Source organism: Anastrepha obliqua, chromosome 1, assembly GCF_027943255.1.
Source record: "Anastrepha obliqua isolate idAnaObli1 chromosome 1, idAnaObli1_1.0, whole genome shotgun sequence".
NCBI classification, from domain to species: domain Eukaryota; kingdom Metazoa; phylum Arthropoda; class Insecta; order Diptera; family Tephritidae; genus Anastrepha; species Anastrepha obliqua.
The window spans coordinates 162,788,122-162,800,541 of NC_072892.1; the positions used below are offsets into that span (position 1 = coordinate 162,788,122).

Here is a 12,420-nt window from a genome sequence, read left to right on the forward strand (position 1 = left end):
CAAAGCTTTTTAGCTCGCATTTCTGACCAAACAGTCTCACTCTCTTTCCTCGCGGCAGCAAACTATAACGCCCCTAATTGTGGTTTGCAATTGTAATTGTACAACAAAAACCCCTTACGTTAATCTAAGCTGCTGTTTTAATTCTGGGATTTATTTATAGCTTTCACTGATTAAATTACCCACCGCAGTGTGAATTTCACACCAGTGTTGCCGTTTCTGATTATGTAAATATGGTGATGACTTTACACTTCGAACCAAATGGATTCATTGTTTCTCAAAACCCAGTCGCATAAGATGAATACACTTCTTCCTGTATTAAAAAAAAAAATTTCAATACTTCTTTTGAGCGATTTTCAAATTATGCCAAATCAAACTTGAACCCATCTTTGGAATGGCTAGATAGTCATGCACTATGTACTAGGGGGCATTTCGTCCTTCGAAAATGATTTAACTCCTGCAGAACATGAATTCCCGCCTATTTTATTAAAAAAACTAGCATTTCCCAGTAGGCTTCGCACCACCATATATAAAATGTTTTTTTTATATCGCAAGAAATTTTTCATATTAAGTTTTCTTTATAGAACTCGTAAAATGTTTAAACAGTTGAATTAGTTGATTTTTTTCAAAATACTTTCTAAAGATGTCACAATAGCCTTTTCTGTACTTTTTTAAAATTTGAGGCAAGGTGAAAGAGCCGATAAAAACTTGTAATTAAACTTTCTTTAATCTCCATTTCAATTTTTTACGCTAAATAAATTATGCTAAAATAAATAAAGTTAAAAATGTTTTTCCAGTTCCTTGAATGCTCCAGTTTTTATTATATTTTCGTCCAAAATTAATATTAACATAATACACTTACAACCACAACAGTACAACAGAAATGCTCATAAGCGGCTGTGTATTTGTTGTTGTTTTTCCCATACAGGCATTTCGTATGAGAGGAAACCATTACTCACATAAAATGTCATAACTCAGGAACGGCTGCACCGATTTCAATCAAACTTCACACAAACCACCTCCTCAAAGATAGAAAAGAACTCTAAAATTTTTGTGTCAATCGGTTTGGCGGTTCTTGAGTTATAAGATTACCAAGGAAATGTAACTTCTTTTTATATATATAGATGTGCTAAATCTTGTTCACTAGGAAACATAGAATATCAAAGTTAAGTCCAATTATGCTCAAGGTGGAAGCTCTTGATATTTCGGAAGAAACCAAGTACTTGGGACTAACTTGACTAAATTGATTTGGAGCCCAGCCTTTTATGCCTGTAAGAGAGCTTTAGATAAGACCTGGGGAATCAAACCTAAGGTTGCTCATTGGCTTTACACTGCTGTCGTCAGACCCATTCTTCTATATGGAAATGTTGTCTGGTCGCGTGCTATGCAGAAAAAAACCTATTCTAATTTATTGAACAAGGTGCAGAGATTAGCGGAATTAGCAATATGTGGCGTCATGAAAATCACGCCATCCATGGCTTTGAACATCATGCTACATCTGCCACCCCTAGATCTCTTCTGCAAATACTCAGCGGCCTGTTCCGCTTTAAGGCTCAAAGCGAGCTCACAATGGAAGACTGTCACACATGGACATTCAACCATCTTAGACTCCTCTACGCATATATCCCCAGTGTTTGTGATTCTTACCCTCACATTCTCTGCTTCGAAAGGAATTTCTTAATGAAAATCCTTTCTAGACTGGAATGGCTTGAAGAAGATCCAACACCGAACACACCAGCTAATATTTACATGGACGGATCTAAAATGGACACCGGTGTAGGATCAGGGGTATATTGTGAAGAGCTTTCTATTAGTGGATCCTTTAAACTACCGGATCACTGTAGTGTTTTCCACGAAGCCTTAAGGGGTTACATGGGTTTCGTCGGGTAAAAAAAGGCATGGTTTCAATATTCTATTTCTCTATTTATTCTATTTCTATTTAAAAAATTATTTATATTATTTAATTCAAATTTTTTTCTGTCTTATAGAAACATATTTAAAGAATAATTTCTGAAATTTTCAAAAAAAAAAAAAAAAAAATTAAAACTCCTCCATTGTGACGTCATTTCCCGTGGCCCCTCGAAAAAAAGTTGTGTCCGCGTTGTCAGCATAGCTCCTGACAGGATCATCGAAAATGAAAAAAACAAAAATTAGTGTTTTAGTTAAGACCATAAACTCGTGCGTGAGCGAAGGAAAGGAAAAAAAGTTAAAATTGGAATTTTGGCAGACATTTTTCCAAAAAAATGAAAATTTCGGTCAAATTTGCTTGACATTTTGTTTTTTTAAATAGTTGTAATTGAATAAAAAAAAAAAATCCTTCGTTCAAGCACGAGTAAACTGTATCTCGAACACCTGTGTAAAATTTCATCAAGATCGGTTGAGTAGTTTTCGAGAACATTTGACAACCGACTTTGAAAACACGGTTCCGCGAAAAACGCGTTTAAAGTTTTGAGTATCAATAAAAGTGGCTTGGAGCGCACACCTTCCAAAGGCTGTATCTCCGAAACTATTATTCGGAACGACTTAAAAAATTTAGAATAATATTTCTTGAGATTTTGTAGAAATTAATTAGTAAATCGATTTTTTGATCACACGAAACCCATGTAACCCCCTAAGATGATTAGAGATAAACAGAATATCAACAATAGATATCTGTATTCTATCAGGCAGCCAAGCTGCCCTACGGGCCCTGGACGCATTCTAAATATCATCAAGGAGAGTCTTACATTGTCGTCAATCTCTTAATGAGATGGCTAAACAGTATCGTAGGAATGAGAAGGAGTTGGAAACAAATCTAAAACTTTTTTGCACATGCTCGGTTCTACCCAGAGGGAAGGGTAATCTACTGTTGCAAATTTAGCTTTATTTGCAAATTTTGTCTTAAAACGATTTGAAATATGCCAACAAGACCATTTCAGGGCCATTATTGCTCTTAATATTTTTTAATGATATTCCAGACGTTTTCTCGACATCGCGTCGTCTCATGTATAGTGGTATAGAGGACGAAACTCACGCATGAGAATTCAAGAGGACTTAAGAAGATTAGCTTGGTGTGATGGTAAATACTTACCTCTTAATGCTGGTAAATGCCAGCGCTTGCCTTTCAATAGAGACAGAGTTGCGATTGATTTCGATTACAAGTTGGGCTCTTCCATTCCCATAAAAATTTTTGAAAAGAAATACTTAGGGGACATATTTACATCGGAAATGTGGCTTAAAAATATATGGACTTTATGATTGTCAAGTCTACGTCAATGGTCGGACTTGTAGTATGGAATTTAAAGGAGTTCCAAGATCTTTCTACCCTGAAGAATTTGTATTTTTCTCTTATTGGTTCAAACTGTCATTGAATCAAACCTGATCAAAGGATGTAAATATTTACTTCGACAGCCAAGCGGCAATTAGGTCCTTGAGCTCGTTGTTTGTGCGTTCGGAATTAGTCGGCGAATGTCTGACTTCTCTCTCGATTGCATCCAAATACTTCAATATTAAGCTTATTTAGGTTCCTGCTTACAGTGGAGTAGAGGAAAACTACTGAGCTGATGAGCTGGCTAGACAGTGGACATACGGTTTCATCGTATAACGAGAGGATTGCGGTTCTCCTGAGAACCTGTGATCTACTCGTGGTAAGAAGGGCCACGCGTCATACGTCAACTCAGCGAACGCTGGGCTAGTGCGCAAACGTGCCAAGACGCCATAGGTAGATCGGGTGCGCTTGAGGGAACTTCTAGGGCTACATAACAAAGCCGCAGGTTTCGAATGTGGTAGGCATCTTTATCGGACATTGTGAGTTAGGTGTCCATGTGGTGAGAGTTGGGATTGCTACAAGTAATTTCTGCAGAAGCTGTCTAGAGGATAAAGTGGAATCGGCACCTTCTTCTCAATTGCCATGCTCTCGTCGTGCAAAGGTTTAGACATCTGGGCTCCCACTTTTTTGCTATAACTGCGGATATTGCGGGTCTAAATGTCACACGTCCGGTGAAATTCTTCAATAGTTTGAAGTGTTTGTACGAGGATAATTAGCCACTGTAGGTCGTCAAACTCTAATCCAAAGACCCCTTTTCCCGATTATTATTCTCCAATTATTATTAAAAAATGCCAAACTTCCCTGTCACTTTAGCTCTGGCGTTACCATATCTTTAAACTTAAGTGCCATATCTTTAAATACCCGCCGACAAAACGAAAGCACATCAACATTTTGACCAGTTTTGACTACCTTTCTTTGTTATTTTTTAATGCTCCTTCCGTTTTTTATAATAGCAGAGCTAGGCAATGAGTTACGGCCATAAAAACTCAGTTTTCCAATTTTCGAATTTTATACAAAAATTTGAAAAGTTCCACAAACTTTTCATCCCCATCTTAGGGCTTCCTGTAAAAATTTGTAGTACGATATTTGGTGTGCAGTTTTATAGCTTATCGAATTTTAGTACAATGAAGTGCAAATTTGAACTGCTGAAAATCGCGTTAATTTTTTATTTTCTTTTTTTCCTTGACGGTGTTGCGCATTTTGTCCATTTAAAAGAAAATGTAGTACATTTGTTATATTAGTTTGGGAAGAAAGAAATTCATTATTTTTGCGTAAAACTTTTGCGCAAATGGCTTAAAACTATTTTTTGATTGATCTTTAGCTGCTGGGCAATGCTACGACTTCGATAATTTCTGTGATTTTATCGACATTATCGAGACTGTCTTCATAAAATTCCTGAATCTTCAAAAATTCCTGAACGGAATCGTCGAAACCAAAATTGCACGTAATTAGCCGTCACAATATCGGCACTATAGAAACCATTTCAAAACCAATTTCAGTGGCTTGCAGCCTGCCTTGCATTTTCCCCTTCATCAAAGAAAAACTGTAAAATATACCGAATTTTCTCTTTGTAGACTTCCATTGTTAACACCCTGTAACTCACAACTGAATGGAACAAACAAAAAACAATAAAATAATGTTTTTAGTGTGAAATGTCGCCTTGAAAATGAGCATAAACTTGTTTGATAAATTATTTGAGCGATACTTTACGAGATATCGATCACTACAGCCATCTACCGAGAAAATAATGGATTTCTATTTCCTCAAATAAATTTCCCCAAATAAATAGCGGTCGCCCCTCGGCAGGCAATGCCAAACCTCCGAAGCTTCTCATAAAAAACCATTTGCCGTTTGGAGTCGGCTTGAAACTGTAGGCCTCTTCATTTGTGGAACAACAATAAGACACACACCTCAAATAGGAGAAAGAGCTCGGCCAAACACCTAACCGAAGTGTACGCGCCAATTATTTATTCATTTTATTTTAATATATTATAAAGAATTTTTTCCATTTTTTTTAATTTGAAATTTGGAGTTACGTGGTTTTTGCTAGACAACGAGCTTTACATTTATAAAAAAATAAAAAATAATGGAAATTAAAACAAACCAAAAAAAATTTAAAAAAGTCATAGCTGGTCAAAATGTTGCTGTGTTTGTCGCCGGCTGTATGTACACCTATTGTTTTAATAAAATGCCACCGTTTGCTCGTTAAAACTTTTTAGCATAATATTCTAATTATTAAATGAACCGCTATTACAAAAACAGGTTTAATTTTATTTTCTGCAACGATATGAATTTTTTTAGCAATTTTTGTTTTTATTTTTCAGAAGATTTAACTTTGAGCTTCAAAAATTTTTGGCAACACTACTAATCCAGACACGATTTGAGCGCCGTTAAGTGACTACTTAAACGAACGCTTTATTCTTCTCAGTTGCATTTGGAAGGCAGACAATTAGACATAAGAAATGAGAAGTACAACGCTCGCTTTCATTGTATTCCTGTTTACATTTGACGCGTTCGTAAGTGTCCATTGTTATTGTTGTGTATTTCAATTACTTAATTATATGTTGGACATTTTGAATGTCGCTGCACACATTTACAGAGCGCCGCTGATTTTGAGGAGAAGTCGGAGGATGATTTCTTAAGCGCCAGTGAACGTTGTTTCGAACGTGAACACTTGCCGTCCTCCTATCAACGCCGTTTCGACAACTTTGAGTACCCGGACGAGGAGATAGTGCATCGGTATGTGCATTGCATTTGGAAAAAATTGGAATTGTGGAACGATCGCACCGGCTTTAATGTGGAACATATAGCGGCGCTTTATCGCGATAAAGCGAATACGGAAGTATTGGTGCCGATATTGAGCGATTGCAATCGTAATGCACAGAATGAGTCGAAATTGAAGTGGTGCTACGATGCATTCAAATGTATGCTAAACAGTCGTGTAGGTCAATGGTTCAAAGAAGATGTGGGACGTAAGTTACACGATACAAAAAAAGCAAATCATGTGGACTGAGCTTTTGTTTATGGATTATATTCGGCTGTTGTATGCCGTTGAAACTTGGAGATAAGCTAATGAACGTGTGTGCTTGTATGTACATATATAGGTGTGTGCATATGTACATATATAGGTGTGTGCATATGTACATATACGTAATTTCAAAGCCATTGATATGATTTTAATTGTTGCCAAAAAAAAAAAGAAAAAAACGAAAAAAATTAAATATCATAAATTCAAAATAAATTCAAAATTTGCAAATGTCAAAAAATAATACTTTTTAATAAAATACATATCTACATACACATATTAAATATTCTATAAATACATATACCTACTCGTATAAGCACTTAATTTTTTAATATATTTTTTTTTTAATCAATTAAGCCATTTTTTTTAAATTTATTTTATTATATTTTTGCACTTAGCAAGTACTCCCCCAACCAAGTGCCCATACGTCCCGCTGTTGCACAACGATACGCTTCAAAAGCCCACAGATTCAGATCTGCCTGCTTATGTTGTTGATTACAATGGTCGACCACTACCACAACTTCATTTTCATTGCGTTGCTTGCTGAAAAATTTCGCCACACGTTTGGCATTGTAACCCTTGCCGTCGGTCCACAGACCCATACTGTTGGTCATGCAGCGTAAGTAGGCGCCGGCTATTTGTGTGTTATCGCTCTCATCCGTTGCTGGCGGAGAAATTTCTTGAGCACAGATTTTGTGTGCTTTGCGCAGTCGACGCACTGGTTCTTCGGAGGCGGCGGCGGCAATGGCTGTTGGCGTCGCGTCGGTAGTTCTCTGTAGAGATGAGAAGAAGTGGATTCATAAAAAAACCGTTTTTTTATTTGTTTTCTAAAAATTTGCAACCAATATCGTAAATAGATTAAAATTTAAATAAAATCTACTGCAAAATTGTGCACTAAACATTTTTTTGTTCGGAAAAGAGCGATTTTAATGAATACTTTCATCAATTCTCCGCATAGGAGGTACCCAACAGCCATACCCGTTTTGCGCTAATAACCCATCAGCTGACCATCTTTTAAACGATTGCCGCACCTTAGAAAGTATCAGGAAGAAACACTTCCAACAAATCTTCTGATCTTCTAGCAACCGTTTCTGTCGCCAATAATTTTTAAAAAATTTTTCAAATAATTTTTTTTTAATATTTCACTCGTTTTCGTATTAGCTTTAATTTTATATAAATTAATATAATAAATAATTCCATAAATAGTTTATTTTTTTTATGCTACAATTTTATGCTAAAACAGAAGAAATAATATAAAAATAATAGCAAACTGTCTATCATACAACGTTGTGTTGAAATAGTTCACAAATTTCATGTCACATCAGGCTCTCTTTTTATCGCGGTTTTGCTAAGATTCCTCAGAGTCCACCTCCTCCAATGAGTATGCCCAACATCCAGAGTCGGGCTTGAGAATACAGTGGGTGCGATACAGTGTGGTGCTGCCAGAGGCTCAACTGTGGTGAAAGTCAGAAAATGAGCCCGGCAAACACTATTCCCGCACTTTCACTGAATGGCTCCAGGATCAAGCACGGCTCCGGCTCTGGGGTCCACGTAGAATCCAGCGGGACAAAACTGCACTTTGCTCTTGGAATGCATGCAACTGTGTTTCAAGCGGAGGTGTATGTTGTTCAAGAAACGATGAACTTTGTTCTGGAAAACAGATGGAGAGGCAGATCTATATGCGTCTGCAGCATCAGGGGTAGTGTGATGCTAATAGTGTGATGCTAACTTGGGTCCCGGGACACGTGGGTATCACGGTACTGGGCTCTGAGGCCAACTTTTTTGGCCCGGAGTCCGTTCTGCAGCCATCAAAGCCACGGCTAGCAAACGGGCTACTCTAACCCACAAGCGAACTTGGCAGACTGAGAGAGGCAGCAGTAGACAAAACTGATGCTACCTGTCATGTCCGACCGACTGTCGCAGTTCCTCCTGTCACTAAGCAGAGGGGACTGTAGGAGGCTGGTTGGACTGATAGCGGGTCACTTTCTATGGGCAAAGCACATGGAAAAGGTGGGCATCTCAGACAATGTACTCTGCCCAGCTTGTGAAGAGGAGCATGAGACGGCGGACCACTTCCTGTGTGTCTGCCCCGCCTTCGCTCGAATCAGGTTTGAGGTCTTTGGCACTGATGTTCTACTCAGATTTCTTCGGAAGTCGGGTAGATTTAAAGAAAATTAAAAAGGGGATTCGAGTACAGTATAAAGGATTTAATTGTGCCTGAGTGCTGCACTTGCTAGTCTGTCCCGACAAAAAAAAAAGTCCTACATTTCAATGATATCGTTGCGCCTTTGGTCGTTTAAAAAACGAATGGGAGTTCATTTATGCAGACGGATCTAAAACAGACACTAGTACCTCGTTTGCGGTCACAAACCAGCTTGGTGTTACCATCTCAATTGGTGCACTACCTTTCTACTGCTCGGTATTTACAGCAGAAGCAGCTGCATTGTTTGAAGCGGTACTTTATGCGTCCGACAAAGGCGACAAATTCATCATTTATGATAGTAAATTTGTAATGAAGAACTCTTACACTTCGGTGCACATTTTACCATCAAAGATATTCGTAAAATGGCACAAAAATCTCTTTACGTTCAATAGTCAATGGATTAATTACCAACACCACTGCAAAAAGCGAAATCCTATTGGCATCAAACATGTATATCCTACACACATGCCTTCTAAGATCAAGATCAAGACATTTACACGCCTTCGAATCGGTCCCACAATAGCCACTCATGTTCACATCCTAAACGGTACAGCCAAACCCGACTGCCCTTACTGCAACTCACACGACTACACGACAACACAACCTCCTCGATACCTGCCCAGGATTGGAATACGCTAGAACAGCAACTTTCGAACCTACTCAACAACACAGATGAAAATAGCATTAGCAATATTTGTAAATTTATTAAACAAACCAAATTAAAACTTAAACTCTTTGCAAAAACTATATATAAAGTTATACTCCACTCAAACTCACATTATGCATTAACCTTCTAACTCTTCCTCAGCTACCCTCTCCCATCGTCTTGAAACCCCACTTAAGCCGAAGGCCCTCTCAGCCAGTGGTTATTTCGTAAGTGTAATAGTTATTAATGATATTGACATCATCGGCCTTAACAACCACGCTGTTAGTTCTGTCTTCCCAAAACTGGATAAAAAGGCAAAGCGAATGGGTCTAGTGGTGAACGAGGACAAATCGAAGTACCTCCTGTCTTCAAACAAACAGTCGGCGCACTCGCGTATCGGCACCCACGTCACTGTTGACAGTTATCGTTTCGAAAGGTTGTAAAAGATTTCGTTTATTTAGGAACCAGCATCAACACCTATAACAATGTCAACCTTGAAATCGAACGTAGAATCTCTCTTGCCAACAAGTGCTACTTTGGACTAAGTAGGCAATTGAGTAGTAAAGTCCTCTCTCGACGAACAAAAGCGCTCTACAAGACTCTCATCATGCCCGTCCTAACGTATGGCGCAGAAGCTTGGACGACGACGACGACAACATCCGTTGAAGCGACGCTTGGAGTGTTTGAGAGAAAGATTCTGCGTAAGATTTTTGGACCTTTGCATGTTGGCAGCGGCGAATATCGCAGACGATGGAACGATGAGCTGTATGAGCTTTACGACGACATAGACATAGCGCAGCGAATAAAGATCCAGCGACTACGTTGGCTGGGTCATGCCATCCGAATGGATGCAAACGCTCCGGCTCTGAAACTATTTGATACGGTACCAGCTGGTGTTAGCAGAGGACGAGGGAGGCATCCTCTGCGTTGGAAAGATCAGGTGGAGAAGGACTTGGCTTCACTTGGTGTGTTCAACTGGCGCCGGTTAGTATGAGAAAGAAACGACTGGCGCGCTTTGTTAAACTCGGCCAAAATGGCGTAAGCGGTTATCGCGGGAATTAAGAAGAAGAAAATCGCTATGCCAAATGATAAATAGAAAGATGTCCTGCAAATAATTTCAAATAGTGCTACCAAGAAGTAATTCCGGAAACTTGGCGACCGTCCGCTTGAAGGAAGGCCAAAAACCTCGAAGACGCTGAATTGGAGGCATTGCTCAATGAGGATCCGTGTCAAACGCAAGAAGGGCTTGCGTCAGTATTAGGAGTTACCCGCCAATTCATTTCAAAGCGATTGCATGCTTTGGGAATAATTCAGAAACAGGGGACTTGGGTTCCTTATCAGTTAAAACCAAGGAATGTTGAACGTCGTTTTTTCGCCTGTGAACAAAAGCTCCAGCGGTAAAAAAGGAAGGGTTTTCTTGATCGCATCGTGAGGGGTGATGAAAAATGGATTCATTACAGCAATCCAAAGAAAAGAAAGTAATGTGGACTGCCCGGTCATGCTCCTACGCCGTCGCCTCGGCCGAATATTCCCGCTGCGAAGGTTATGCTATGTATTTGTTGGGACTAAGTTGGTGTTGTTTATTATGAACTGTTAAAACCAAGCTTCAATGAATGCGATTGAGCCGAACACTGTGCGATAAGTGGCCGCCATACGCGAAGAGGCATGCAAAAGCGATTCTACAGCATGACAACGCACGGCCTCACGTTGCCAAACCCATTAAAACCTACCTGGAAACACTGAAATGGGAAATTTTACCCCACCCGCCATATTCTCCAGATATTGCGCTGTCCGATTATCACCTGTTCCGCTGGTCTAGCTGACCAGCAGAATGGAACATTCATATGAAGACATCAAAAAATGGCTTGCTCCGTGGATAGCCTCAAAAGATGAACAGTTTCACCGCGCCGGTATACGTGATCTACCAGAAAGATGGGAAAAAGTAGTAGCCAGAGATGGGCAATACTTTTAATGATTCACTTGCAACCATTTTTTCAGAATAAAGTTGTATTTTCATCAAAAAAACAGCGAGAACTTAGTTGCGCAGAATTTTATGAATTTGTAAAAGTTCATTAGGTGATGTTGAAATATATGATATGTATATTTTTTTACATACAACCATAAAAACGCTTCTGGCTTCAAGCATAAAAAGTACTTTTAGTGCCTTAAAACTCAAAAGTTGGCAGCAGCAAATATTGATGGAAGCAAGCAATCCCCTGGGAATGGATGAGACGATTTATATCCAAGAAGAGAGGTTTAAAAATTTATTTAATTGTTTTACTAAATTCGTTGTGACCAGTGAGAATTGGGCAGGGGGGATATTGCGCATTATCACCAACCGGAAATCGAAATTGAAAAACTTGATTAAATTGCACAATTTAAATTCCATTAACGACAATGAGAGAAGGCACCATTGAATCATTTATCATTTGGTCAAGTGGAAGTGCGCATTTTATGGAGACACAGCTCTGATGTTTCGATATCAGTTATTTTTTTCACTTTTCTCATAATATTCTTATTGCCTTTGAAATCAACGCAATTTTTATTGTAAACGATTTTGAAATTGCACTTAGTGCAATGCAGTTAAAGTTGTTCATGCACTTAAAAAAATTACTTCATTTGCTTACAGTATCCACACAGCAAAGCACAACCGCGCCGAAAATGAAAAGCGCACGCCATGTCGGCATTTTACTGTAATTTCAGGTAGGCTTTTAAAATTTATGCTAACAAATATTTCACGGCTTATGCGTTCCGTTATCACTTTACGCGCTTTTGTTTTGCGACTATTTGGCTTAAATCACATTGACTACGCTTTTATAGTTTGATCATTGGCGTTGTTGTTGTACGCAATTGCAAGCTAACAGTTGGATTTCAGTTCGCATGTACGGAGTTAGAATCTGTTGCGCTAAATTGTTTATTGGCAAAATGTGTCGAATGAAAAATGGAAGAAGAAGAAGAATAAAAAAAAACAATGACAACAACAATTCAAATGTGTACTATATACATACTGGCATAAATATTTTATGTACGTACGTGCGTGATTAACCTAGAATTTTATGAAAGCGGCTTTGAAAACATTAAGCGCAATGGCCAGACATCGGGACTACTAGTTATGTATGTACGTGCTTAAGTATGTAGGTATAGTAGGTATGCCAGTCCCGGGGTCTTGATCTTTTTTACTGCCGAAAAAACTGGCATAAGTTAATACGAATCGGGATCTTACCACATTGCCGGCCGGTAAT

At 38.7% G+C, this 12,420-nt stretch overlaps 2 protein-coding genes across 2 annotated transcripts; one reads left to right on the forward strand and one right to left on the reverse strand.

Annotated features, from left to right (window-relative positions):
- Positions 1-5,686: 5,686 nt before the first annotated feature.
- LOC129239428 (general odorant-binding protein 99a-like) lies at positions 5,687-6,408 on the forward strand. Its single transcript, XM_054874902.1, has 2 exons — positions 5,687-5,820; positions 5,904-6,408. Exons 1-2 carry the CDS (start codon positions 5,767-5,769, stop codon positions 6,315-6,317), a joined length of 468 nt encoding a protein of 155 aa, XP_054730877.1. The 5' UTR covers positions 5,687-5,766; the 3' UTR covers positions 6,318-6,408.
- Positions 6,409-6,673: 265 nt separating this feature from the next.
- On the reverse strand, positions 6,674-11,950 carry LOC129253385 (uncharacterized). The gene is made up of 3 exons (XM_054891742.1): positions 11,926-11,950; positions 11,806-11,869; positions 6,674-7,102 (listed from the first exon to the last, which is right to left on the reverse strand). Exons 2-3 carry the CDS (start codon positions 11,863-11,865, stop codon positions 6,710-6,712), a joined length of 453 nt encoding a protein of 150 aa, XP_054747717.1. The 5' UTR covers positions 11,866-11,869; positions 11,926-11,950; the 3' UTR covers positions 6,674-6,709.
- Positions 11,951-12,420: the final 470 nt, after the last annotated feature.

Bases quoted from the DNA above. Each gene is read 5' to 3' on its own strand.
- LOC129239428 (XM_054874902.1), top strand. From the start codon at position 5,767: ATGAGAAGTACAACGCTCGCTTTCATTGTATTCCTGTTTACATTTGAC. The intron at 5,821-5,903 runs GTAAGTGTCCAT...ACACATTTACAG, and splicing joins TGTTTACATTTGACGCGTTC to AGCGCCGCTGATTTTGAGGA.
- LOC129253385 (XM_054891742.1), bottom strand. From the start codon at position 11,865: ATGCCGACATGGCGTGCGCTTTTCATTTTCGGCGCGGTTGTGCTTTGC. The intron at 7,103-11,805 runs GTAAGCAAATGA...TCATCTCTACAG, and splicing joins TGCTTTGCTGTGTGGATACT to AGAACTACCGACGCGACGCC.